The 12,971-nt window shown below is 45.3% G+C and overlaps 1 protein-coding gene across 6 annotated transcripts in view; it reads left to right on the forward strand.

Annotated features, from left to right (window-relative positions):
- The window catches only part of DNAJC16 (DnaJ heat shock protein family (Hsp40) member C16), a 44,450-nt gene that overhangs the window by 26,501 nt on the left and 4,978 nt on the right, over window positions 1-12,971 (forward strand). For all 6 annotated transcript variants that reach the window (XM_053207433.1, XM_053207431.1, XM_053207421.1 and 3 more), the window contains 5 exons: window positions 7,543-7,673; window positions 10,087-10,270; window positions 11,048-11,230; window positions 11,380-11,456; window positions 12,722-12,802. In XM_053207433.1, coding sequence (XP_053063408.1) covers window positions 7,543-7,673; window positions 10,087-10,270; window positions 11,048-11,230; window positions 11,380-11,456; window positions 12,722-12,802 — 656 coding nt within the window. The remainder of the gene's footprint in view (window positions 1-7,542; window positions 7,674-10,086; window positions 10,271-11,047; window positions 11,231-11,379; window positions 11,457-12,721; window positions 12,803-12,971) is intronic.

Genomic DNA, 12,971 nt, shown 5'->3' on the forward strand with positions numbered 1-12,971 from the left:
GAGCGATCTCCCAGTGATTATGTGAGGTAAGGAGAGAAGGGGGCCAAGGACAAAATTGTGGACAGCCGTCAGCAATTGAAAAGGGGGTGCCCGATGGCGACTGAGGAGCTGAGAGGGTCCGTACGAAAACATGCTGGCGGCGTAGAGAGAAAAGATCATCTCAATCCAAGGTCGATCTCTGACGACTTCCCGAATTGCTTTTCAGTAATAGCTTCTACTCGTGAGAATGATTTATGTATCCCTTGTGGACCATTGTAACTCAAACACACTTAGAAAATTACTGGCACGGTGGATGCTTTACCAGTATGTTCATTAAGGACATAAAATGATACAAAGTGACTCCCGACGTCAAGTCACTTAGTAGGTGACACCAGCAGGACCACTGGTCTCATGGAGCTCTCCCGAGCTTGTTTTCCTTTGTTGGATAGTATGTTTGGCCGCACGGTAACATCTTGGTTCATCCTTCTTTTGACGGGCATTTCGGGGCTTCAGGAGCAGTGTCGCCATGAACACCAGGGGCGTCTCGGTCCATCTGGGTGCCTCTAGGACAGCAGTTGGCAGATCGAGGTTCACAGGCCCTGGAGTGGGGGTGGGAAGTCTGTGAGCTCAGAAGGAGCTCCATGATCACACAGAGACATAGCATAATTGGTCCTTTGTCTCTGTGTTGACACTTGCCCTGATGGTGCGAAAGCAGTGGTGGGTAAAACTCCCGGGGCACAACCCAGACCGTAATCGAAAGCCTGGGCCCCAGACCACCAGTAAGCATGTGTTTTCACTCCTAAGCAATCACCATAGAAACTAACCAAAACCACCCTCATTCATCACTTAATACCCTTGATGAAGCAGTAACAAGTATAATTTTGTCAATAAATCTGTTGACCCTTGAGTACGTGTCTCTTGGATATTTTTAATATTCTTTGTGACAACACACTGCTGCTACAGGCAGGGTATAAAGATTGTCTTGAGGGTGAACAGTTGTGTGATTACTTAACTCATGAGTTTTGAACTAGCCCTTTTTAATGGAACTTTTTTTTTTTTGGAGAAGGTGCGAGGCAGGGGCAGAGAGAGAGGGGGACAGAGGATCCAAAGCAGGCTCTGGGCTGACAGCAGCGAGCCCGATGCGGGGCCTGAAATCAAGAACCATGAGATCATGACCTGAGCCGAAGTTGGACACGTAACTGACTAAGCCACTCAGGTGCCCCAACGGGATGCTATTTTGACTTGAAAGAATAAGTGACAGACACCTATGGTTATTCAGACTTGGGTTTGGGGCAGACATTTCCTAAAAACTGAATGTAGTGAGCCTAGCACTTGAACGGAAACACCTGATGGCATTTGTTGCCAATGACAAAATTCAGGTTTCCAAGAAAATTAGAATTTTGAAAAATTGATATCCGCCGTTATGAACTTCTCAGAATTTTATGATAAAGTTGGTTCATCGATGTGGCGCACTTTTGTTTTATATGTATAATGAAATTTGTCAGCATTTGGAAGATCAGTGAACCAGTATTATCCAAATAACCAGTGCATGATATTGAAAAATCGTGCGTGAGTAAAAGATCCATTCTAAGTGCAAGGTGATCAGTGACTATGAATTTAACAAAGTATTAAAAATTTATTGAATCCAGGGGTGTCTGGCTGGCTCAGTTGGTAGAGCATGTGACTCTTGATCTCAGAGTCGTGAGTTCAAGCCCCACATTGGGCATGGAGATTACTTAAAAAAAAAAAATTTTTTTTTAAAGTCCATTGAATCCAGATAGCAACTAACCTTTAACAAACTACTTTCTATCGAATTTTTACATAGTAGCAAAGAATATCCACAGTTATCCGGAAAAAAAAAAAAAAAGCTATTAAACTAAACCTCCCTTTTCCAACTGTGTATCTACATGAGGCTGGATTTTTCAGCCAAAACAACATATCACCACAGGTTGCACACAGAAACAGATATGAGAGGGACACGTGGGTGGCTCAGTCATTGAGCGCCTGACTTAGGCTCAGGTCATGATCTCGTGGTTCATGAGTTTGAACCCCACGTCGGGCTCTGTGCTGACAGCTCAGAGCCTGGAGCCTGCTTCGGATTCTGTGTCTCCCTCTCTCGCTCTCTCTCAAAATAAAATAAAAACATTAAAAAAAAGAAAAGAAGCAGATATGCCAACCCACCTGTCTCTTCTCTGAGGCCAGACATTAGAGAGAATTGTCAGAATGTAAAGCAGTGCTACTCTTCTGACTAAACATTTTTGATTTTGGAAAAAATTGGGTTTTTTTCACTTAAAGATATTTACATTAACATGCATGAGTTTATTATTTTCTAATGAATTGCTAAATATGTTTCAAATTTGTCTAATTTGGGGTGCCTGGGTGGCTCAGTCAGTCATGCGTCCAACTTCAGCTCAGGTCATGATCTCACAGTTCGTGAGTTCGAGCCCCGCGTCGGGCTCTGTGCTGACAGCTCAGAGCCCGGAGCCTGCTTCACATTCTGTGTCTCCCTCTCTCTCTGCCCCTTCCCTGCTCATGCTCTGTCTCCCTCTGTCTCAAAAATAAATAAACATTTAAAAAAATAATAAAAAAATAAAAAAAGATAAAATTTGTCTAATTTATATCTAATAAATATTAATAGGTAAAAACCACATTAAACAAAAGTTCTTTGGGGTCCTCAGTAATCTTAAGAGTGTAAAGGTGGGGCACCTGGCTGGCTCAGTCAGTAGAGCATGTGACTCTTGATCTCAGGGTTATGGGTTCAAGCCCCATCTTGGATATAAAGATTACCTAAAAAATAAGATCTTTTTTTTTTTCGTTTTTTCAAATACTTATTAAGTTCTAGTTAGTTGACATATGGTATAATATTGGTTCAGGAGTAGAATGTAGTGATACGGAATACCCAGTGTTCATCATAAAAAATAAAATCTTTAAAAAAAAAAAAAGCGTAAAGGTGTTCTGAGACCACAAAGTTTTGAGACCCATTGCCTCTAGGGTGTATCTGGTTGCAACATTGCTGGGCCCTGGGCTGTGCACATCTCTAGCGTTTCTAGGTGGTGTGTTTTCCGAAGTGATGTTACCAGTTTCCATCTCCACCAGTCACGGGCGAAAGTTCCAGTGCTGCACGTCCTTGCCAATACCAGTTCAAGTTCATGTTTCTGAGCTGACTGAGTCTGTAGCTGCATCTCCTTGTACTTCTGCTTTGCGTTTCCCTTAATCACAAGGAAGCTGATTATGGGCCTTTTGGATTTCCTTCCCCTTTGGTGGCATGCCCACCAAGTGTTCCACCCATTTTTTTCTATTGAATTGTCTCCCTTTTCGCTGATGGTTTGTAGCCAGTCACTTATCTAGCTAGACTCATGGAGTGTGAATTCCTGGCGCATCTGGCTCTTGCCAGCTTATGTTTGTGAGGTTTGTACGTGTTGTCTGTGGAGCTTGGCGTGAATATACTACAGCGTATCCAATCTGCTGCTGACAGACGTTTAGATCCTTCCACTGTTTAGTTATGTGACCAGTGATGCTCTGGATATATTCTTGTGTTTGGTATCATGTTGATGAACACACGTTCTTACTTTTAATGTAGTCGCTTGTATCAACAATTTCCTTGATGATTGGTTCTGTTTACTATTCAGGACGTCTTTCCCTACAGCAAGGTAGTAAGGATAATCCTTCCGTGGAGCTTCTAAAAGCTTTATAGTTTGTCTTTTGTACTCCGGTAGAAGCCATCTAGAAAGAGTCATGATACCTCACAGAGCAAATCCTCCCACTTTATTTTTTGGATTTTAGCAGGGTGGGGAAGTGTCTTCAAAAGCACCTTGGCCGTTCTTGGTGTCTTGCACATTTTGTATACGCATTATGTTCTGTCTGTCAAGTTCCATCAAAAGAAACAAACAGAAAACTTGTTGGGATCTTATTGATTTGGTATTGATTCTTTAAATCAGTTTGGGGAGAGGGGAGCCTGGGAGGCTCCGTCGGTTGAGCGTCTGACTCTCAATTTTGGCTCAGGCCATGACCTCGCGGTTTGTGAGGTCGAGTCCTGGGTGGGGCTGTGTGCTGACAGCGCAGAGCCTGCTTGGGATTCTCTCCCCCTCTCTCTGCCCCTCCCCTGCTCACACACATGCACTCTCTCTTCCTCTCAAAATAAACAAATAAAACTCTGAAAAAAAATTATTTTATATAAGTTTGAGGAGAACATGCCTCTTGACAAAATTGAGCCTTTCTACCCATGAGCATCATAGATCTGTTGCCATTTGTTTAGGTGCTCAGTAATATGTCTCCATAAGCTTTTTTTTTTTTAAAGGATCTTATTTTTAAGTAATCTCTACACCTAACATGGGGCTCGAACTTATAACACCGAGATCACGAGTTGCACCCTCCACCGACTGAGTCAGCCACGTGGCCCTCTGTAAGCTTTGATAATTTTCTCTGTAAAGATCATGCTTTTTTTCCAGCTTACTTCTAGGTACCTCATATTTTTTATGCCGTTGGAAAGGGTATCTTTGTTATTACATTTTTTGTTTGCTGGTATTAGGTGATACAGTTAATTTTTTTTTAACGTTTATTTATTTATTTATTTTGAAAGATTGCGTGTGAACAGGGGAGGGGCAGAGAGAGAGGGGGAGAGGGAGAATCCCAAGCAGGCTCCACGCTGTCAGCACAGAGCCCGACTCGGGGCTCAATACCCCAATACCATTCATTATTAAACACTGACTCTGTGTCCAGCAGTCTTGCTAAAACTCTCCTACTGATTTAAATAATTTATCTGTACCACCTTTTGGGTTTGCTGAATTGCAGTCATATCATCTGAGATTAATGGCAGTTTTGCTTCATTTTCTTCCAGCCCTTATTTTATTTTATTTTATTTTATTTTCTAATTTTTTTTTTTATGTTTGTTTATTTCTGAGACAGAGACAGACAGAGCATGAGCGGGGGAGGGGCAGAGACAGAGGGAGACACAGAATCCGAAGCAGGCTCCAGGCTCCGAGCTGTCAGCACAGAGCCCGACGCGGGGCTCGAACTCACGGACCGCGAGATGGTGACCTGAGCTGAAGTCGGTCGCTCAACCGACTGAGCCACCCAGGCACCCCTATTTTATTTCTTTTTCTTACTTTACTGCTGACCTCTGGTGTGACGCAGACTAGAAATGTAGTGATGGGGGGGGAGGAGCATCCTTGTTCCTGGTCTCCATTTCCCCAATAAAGTGTGGCATTTGCAGAAGGCATTTTGCAGCTACCCTCTTCAGATTAAGGAGGTTCCCTTCTATTTATTGTTGACCTGAATGGTATTGGTTTTTATCAGATGTTTTTTCCACATCCATTGAGATTATCTTGGTTTTTTGTGTTTAATCTTTAATCATCTAAAATGTGCCAACTAGATTAATTCATTTTCTTTTATTTATTTTTTTAACATTTATTTATTTTTGAGACAGAGAGAGACAGAGCATGAACGGGGGAGGGTCAGAGAGAGGGAGACACAGAATCTGAAACAGGCTCCAGGCTCTGAGCTGCCAGCACAGAGCTCGACACTGGGCTCGAACTCACGGACCGCGAGATCGTGACCTGAGCCGAAGTCGGCCACTTAACCGACTGAGCCACCCAGGCGCCCCGATTAATTCATTTTCTAATGTTAAGCCTAATTTGAGCTGATCAGATAAGTCCAGCAGGATCATGACTTATATTATGCTTTGGGCATACTGCTGGATTCAGTTTGCTAAACTCTTGTTTAGGATTTTTGCATTTGTGTTCAGAAACGAGGTTGACTTCTGACTTTTCTTTCTCTTGAGGCCCATGTGAGGCTTTGCATCAGGAAGTGAGGTGGGTGCATTCTCCCTTTTTCTATTCTCGGGGAGACTTTATGTAAGATTGGATTGTCCTCTTGAAAGTTTCAGGGAAACCATCTGTAACACCATCTGGGCTTTGAGTTTGTGTTTAAGGAAGGATCTTTGACTACCACCAATTCACCTCCTTTAATGGTTATACAACTCTTTAAGTTTTCTGTTTTTTTCAGATACTGCTGTATTTTTCTAGAAATTTTTCTCTTTCATCTAAGTCCTCAAATAACTTTAACTTTTGCAACACAGGTGGTGATACCTCCTTGTCATCCTTGATAATGGTCATTTGTGCTTTCTGTCTTGTCTTCACGATGGGTTTTACCAGAGGTTTGTCCATTTGATTATTAGCTCTCCCAGAGAGCCAACTTTAGCTTTTTTGCTTCTTTGTTTCTTCTTCTTTTCCTATGTTTGTTGTGCTTCATGGATCTCTATTTTTATCATTTCCTTCTTTCTCCTTTCATATTTTTTGTTGTTTCTTGTTAACTTCTGGATATAGGCCTCTAGGTCATTAATTTCTTTTCTGTTTTATTCATTTTTTAACATTAGCCTCCAAGTGCTGCTTTAGCTATACCCCAGCGTGTATAAATAGTGTTTTCATGAGTCATTCAAATTCAGAGAATTTTTTAAATATCTGATAAGCTCTTCTTAGTTCAGTAGGTGATTCAAAGTGTGTTTCTTAAAATATAAGATTTTCTAGTTGACATTTTATATGGATTTCTAGATTGTGGTCAGACAGTCTGCTGTCTGGCTAATTTCAGCTCTTCGAAATGCACAAAAATTAGTAAAAACAAAGTGGCCATCATACGGTTTTGTAGTCTGCCTTTTATACTTAGTAACCTTGGTACTTTGGAGTTTATTTTTAATTGTTCGGTTTACTGCCAAGCTTAAATGGAAGTAAATTTGTCTGGAATTCAAAATAACTCTTAAGGGACGCCTGGCTGGTTTATTTCATAGAACATGTAATTCTTGACCTCGGGGTCATGAGTTCGAGCCCCATGTTGGGTGTGGAGCCTACTTAAAAATAAAATCTATAAAAACAGAACAAAACAAAGTGCCTTTTTAAATCTGCCAGCATAAAACCTTATACAGGGGCACCTGGATGACTCAGTTGGTTGAGCCTCCAACTCTTGATTTCAGCTCGGGTCATGATCTCACGGTTCGCGAGGTCAATCCCCACATCAGGCTCTATGCTGACAGCATGGATCCTGCTTGAGATTCTCTCTCTCGCTGCCCCTTCCCCACTTGTGCATGCTCTCTCCCTCTCTCTTTCTTTCTCAAAACAAATAAATAAATAAACATTAAAAAAAGGTATACAAAAACTCTGCAGTGGAAAGAGCACTTGATTTTCCTTTGACCTGAAGTAGTTGTGTCATTGTGTCCGGCCCCACACTGTCAAATAGGTTCCCACGTGTTTATTTCTTCGGACAGGACCTGTCTTATTTATTATATCACTTTAGCCAGGGTCCGCCACATTTCTCTTCCAGTTCTTTTTTTTTATATTTTTTTTTCTTGAGTACGGTTTCCATACAACGTGACATTAGTTTCAGGTGTACAAGCTAGTGACCCCGCTTCACTGTGTGCTGTGCTCACGACAAGTGTGGCTGCCATCTGCTGTCACCATACAACGTGAAATTACAACTTCACGGGTCAGCCACATTTTTTTTCAGCTTCTACGTACAGCCCATTTGCAGTGAGCAGAGGGACTAAAAATCAACCGTTTGTTGGTTTTTCCGCAGGCCCGAGGTATGAAGAAGCAGGTCGTTGACGACTTCATCGCCCAAAACAAGTATCTACTGGCAGCCAGGGTCACCAGCCAGAAGTTGTTCCATGAGCTGTGCCCCGTGAAACGGTCTCACCGACAGAGGAAGTAAGGACTCAAGGCTTTGTCCCTGTCTGTCACTACAATAGAGAGGCCACGGCACATTCTTCTGCAGGGCGATTAAACATCTAGCTGTGACGGTCAGAACTTTCTCTGTAGGTAACACGTACCGACTGCCCACTCTGTTAGTAGTGGGGTGTGTGAATCCAGGGTGCCAGCCTGGCCCAGGGGGCAGAGAGGATCTCCCTAATTCGCAACCCGTTAGCTGAGGCCAGAAGGACGAACAGACTTGGGCCAGTTGTCGGGGACAGTCTGGGTCCCTTTAAAGAAGCACAGATACGAGAGAGTCCCTGCTCCTACAAGAGCGTCGCACACAGGGCGAGCCTTCAGAGGCCCAGGAGCGGGGCTGGGGCAGCAGCTAACCCTAGGGAGCTGTAGGACACTGAGGAAACGGTCAGATAATTAGCAGGGAATGGAAGGCCGAGGCACATTTGTTCATACAGGGCGTCTAAAAAGTCTGGAAATACAGGGAAAATGTCTTTTTAGACATTTCTCGGATGAATGAATCAGTGGCTTTAAATGTAGGGCTAGTTCACTGGGAGACGTGTCTAGATAGGAAAGGAAAACGTACTGCTCATTTTACTTGAAAATATAACTAAAATATGATTTAAAGTGAGAAAATTTCCCGGTTTCCAGATTTGTCTGATTCCTTTATTCCTTTATAAGACTAAGAGAGAAGAAAGACGTTAGCTCGATATAAAGAAGTATATCCCGGACCCTGAGGATTGTTGTGTATGTGGCCCTCAGAAAATCTCCCATATCCACCCTGTTCTCACCTGTTTTGCCCCTGCCGCCCTAGAGCAGGCCGCCGGCACCTATCGAGAGACCCTGCTAGCCTTCTAACCAGTCTCTGCTTCCATACCCGTCTTGGGCCTTCCGCACAGTTCTCCACACGTCAGCCAGGGATCTTACTGGAACTGCGTATTGGGCCCAGTCTCTCTCCATCAGAGGGTCTTTATCTTGCGGTCCTCTCTGCCTGGAATGCCCTGACCCCTTTCTTTCAGGCTTCTGCTCACCTCTGGGAGGTGACGTGTCTCTGAGCAATCTGTCTGATGGAGTGTGGCTCCCCCCCCCCCCCCCCCCCCCCCCCCCCGCCACCCTGGACTCTCTCCCTCTCCTCCTCTCCTTTTTCATAACACTAGTTACTGCTTGTCACGATGTATCTATTTATGTGTGGTCCAACTTCCCCACTAGACTCTAAGCTCCACAAGGGCAAGAACGTTGTCCATCTTAGCAGGCATACAGTAAGTGCTTCCTAAATACTTGGGAGAAAGAGGGGCGCCTGGGTGGCTCAGTCGGTTAGGCATCTGACTTCGGCTCAGGTCGTGATCTCCCAGTTCGTGGGTTCATGCCCTGCACCAGGGCTCTGTGCTGACAGCTCAGAGCCTGGAGCCTGCTTTGGATTCTGTGTCTTCCTCTCTCTCTGTCCCTCCCCCACTTGCATTCTCTTTCTCTCTCTCTCTCTCTCTCTCTCTCTCTCTCTCAAAAAATAAATAAACATAAAATTTTTTAAAAAATATTTTGGAGAATGAATAAATGATGAGCTACACTTACCCTTGGAAAGATTGCAAAGGAAGCCCTTCAGAATGAGGCTCAGAGACCCCCAGCCCAAGATAGATTTGAACAACCCTGCCTGTGGCAGAAGAACTACAACAGTTGGCTTCTGGAAGCCCTTCTGCATCAAGGACTCAGAGCCGTTGCCCTGAAAGAAATTCCTGGGCAGCTGGGTGGCTTAGGCGGTCGAGCAGCTGACTTGGGCACAAGTCACGATCTCACGGTTGGCGAGTTCGAGCCCCGCATCGGGCTCTCTGCCGTCAGCGCAGAGCCTGCTTCCAACCCCTGGCCCCCTTGCTCTCTGCCCCTCCCCTGCTTGCTCTCTCTCTCTCTCTCTCTCTCTCTCTCTCAAAAATAAATAAACATTAAAAAAAGAGAGAGTGGGGCGCCTGGGTGGCGCAGTCGGTTAGGCGTCCGACTTCAGCCGGGTCACGATCTCGTGGTCCGTGAGTTCGAGCCCCGCGTCGGGCTCTGGGCTGATGGCTCGGAGCCTGGAGCCTGCTTCCGATTCTGTGTCTCCCTCTCTCTCTGCCCCTCCCCCGTTCATGCTCTGTCTCTCTCTGTCCCCAAAATAAATAAACGTTGAAAAAAAAAATTAAAAAAATAAAAAAAGAGAGAGAAAGAAAGAAATTCCTAAGTGGGTAAAGTTTGCTTTGGGGGAGACATCACCAGTCTGGAAAAGAACAGGTCATCGGTGACGTGGAAATCCCTCGTTGGAGACCTTCTCACACCCGGCTTTTGTCTGTCAAATGAGCGCCTGCTCCTCGTAGCCTTCACCTGCCGTCGCAGATCCTAGCCTTGGCCTCGGAGATCAGTTCCTAAAGTCTTCTCTTTTGTTGTTGTGCAGGTACTGTGTGGTTTTACTGACTCCCGAGGCTACCAAGCTGGGGAAACCCTTTGAGGCTTTCCTGTCCTTTGCCCTGGCAAACACACAGGACACAGTGAGATTCGTGCACATCTACAGTAACCGGCAGCAGGAGTTTGCCACCACCTTAGTACCGGACAGTGATACGTTTCCAGGAAGATCCGCGGTGAGTCATGGATTCTCTTCTGACTCTGAGCTCTTGACAAGCTCATGGCGCCTGATACTGTTTCCTCCTCCTTTGGGAGTTTTGAATACAGATTCCAGGGGTCCAGAAATCTCTGAGCCTGTTTTGAAAGCCTACTCCTAAAACAGTCTTGGACCTTGGGGATTTCACCTCCTAGATTTTCAGCCTTAGACCTTCACAGAAAGCATCTTTCCTATGAGTAAAGGTTCAGGAGTGTCAGTTCTTTTCCCCAGTTTTTCTCCCCATGCCGGGTCTAGTCTTAGAGTACCTACTTTGTAAAATCTTCCTTAGACCACCAGTAAAAGGCTTTCAAAATTTCTCCCTCCTTTACTTCTGCCTCTTTTCACTTCATTTTAATTGATCTCTCCTTCCCTTCCCCTCCTTTGTCATCACTCTACAGAAGCATTAAATCCTCTCTTTGTCATCTTTTTGGTAATCATGGAAAATCTCTCTAAACGAGAAAGTTTCTTTATTATATTAAGTCAGAGGTTACAGAAAAAAGTCTACTCAGAAGAAAGAGCTTTAACTTTTAGCAAAAGCTGTGGAAAGTCACCATAGTTTCTTTGCCAGAAAAAAATGTAAATCTCTTGCACATATTTTCTACCGATCCATATCTGTGTTTGAGTTCATTGCTGACTCCACTGGATCCTTTTTTCCACCACCACCCCCCCCCCCCCCCCCCCCGCCGAAAAAAGACCAAACAGGAACTTCCCATTCTTTTGGAAAGACTTCTGATGGCTTCCTCTCTTTTCCCGCCAGGTGTCTATCTTGGAAAGGCGCACCACGGGAGGAAGGGTAGTGTATAAAACCCTCGAAGCTCCCTGGACAGGGAGTGAGAGCGATAAGTTCACCCTCCTGGGCTATCTCGACCAGCTGCGCAGAGACCCCGCTCTCCTGTCCTCGGAGGCAGTGCTCCCCGACCTGACCGATGAACTTGCCCCTGTAAGCACGTGGCCCAGGAGAGGGGGCTCCGGGCAGGGCTCGTGAGGAGCCTGAGCAGAGGCTGGCAGCACGCTGTCGTGGGCAAGGACTTCTCCCCCCTGGGGTTCAGGCGCCCCGTCCTGACCGACGTGTGTTTTCTCTCCCAACAGATCTTCCTGCTCCGGTGGCTCTACTCCGCTTCCGACTACATCTCGGACTGCTGGGACAGCATATTTCACAACAACTGGTGGGAACATTGCTACATTGAATTTCTCTTTCTCCAGTGCTAGTAGAACCACTGTGTTTCTCTTGAAAACTCTGTCCTTCGATTTCAGTGTAAACTTGATCCAGACAAGTGGCGGGTCGTGTACACATTTCCGACACGTGTTCGTTCCCTTTTTCTTTCTTGCAGTCACTTCACTTTTTACGTGTTTGCCGATTGACCCTTTCCCACTGGTTGGGTGAGAAAGGATCACCCGGGGCCGTGCTTGCACGCGGCACAGCCTGGGCCTGTCCTCTCCATCGAGGCGCCCCTGATGCCCAGCCCAGGGCCTGGCCCACACGGGGGCCGGCGTAGAGACGTACAAACCCGTCAGTGAGTTAACCAGAGAAGGGAGGCATGTCCCACCCCCACCCCCCAAAGTACCGCGAGCTCCTGAAGGACAGAGCCACGTCGCCCTCACGTCGGTGATTCCTGGCACCCAGCACAACTCCGGACAAATGGCAGGCCTTGGAGGACTGTCGGCGGGCGAATTAAATTTTAGAGCGCCGGTCCTAGAGGAAATTGCGAAAGGTCACCTTTTTCTTCCTGCTGTACCCCCTTTGGGCCATGTCTGAGTTATTCTGGCCAGAAGAAAATCAAAATAAAGGAAAGAGCCCCACACACTTCTTAGCCACCGATACCACCCTTGACATCAGAATGTTCTCCCACATTCACAACGTAAATCCTCTGACTTCCTTCTGCAGAACTTACTAAGCAGAACCTATTACGTTGAGACAGAATATCAAAATTTTATTTATTTGTTTTAAAGTTTATCTTAGAGAGCATGAGCAGGGGAGAGACAGAGAGAGGGGGAGAGAGAATCCCAAGCAGACTGCATGCTGTCAGTGTAGAGCCTGATGTGGGGCTCGAACTCACAAACCATGAGATCATGACCTGAGCCGAAATCGAGGGTCGGACGCTTAACCGACTGAGCCTCCCAGGCTCCCCGTAATATCAAGCTTTTGGAATAAGCAGTCTGAGCTAAAATGGTGAGGGAAAAACTGTCCGCCTTCCCCACCACCACCCTCACCCTCAAAATAAACCTCTATTTGTATGAAACTAGAAAGTGTTTATTGATACGAAGCCTTTTTGGTTTGGGGTTTTTTTGGTTTTGGTTTTGGGTTTTTTGTTTTGTTTTGTTTTTTTGTTTTTTTTTTGGTTTTGTTTGAGCCAGGGAGAAGATACCTCGTATCATGAACTGAGGTCACAGCCCATCCAGAGCTGACCAGGGTTTATTCCCTTTGTTTTAGGCGGGAAATGATGCCCCTTCTGTCCCTGGTCTTCTCTGCCCTCTTCATCCTCTTTGGCACAGTCATCGTTCAGGCTTTCAGGTAAATGCCTGTGTGGCTTCTCGGTGGGATTTCCCAAGGGTGGGCCCCACACCTCGGGGTCATTTGTACTGTTCCTTCTGTAAAACTCTTTGTTTCTTTTTTCTTTTTTTTTTTTAATTTTTTTAACGTTTATTTACTTTTGAGAGAGAGAGAAAGAATGAGAGAGTGA

The sequence above is a fragment of the Acinonyx jubatus genome, chromosome C1 (assembly GCF_027475565.1).
Source record: "Acinonyx jubatus isolate Ajub_Pintada_27869175 chromosome C1, VMU_Ajub_asm_v1.0, whole genome shotgun sequence".
In the NCBI taxonomy this organism is placed as follows: Eukaryota; Metazoa; Chordata; class Mammalia; order Carnivora; family Felidae; genus Acinonyx; species Acinonyx jubatus.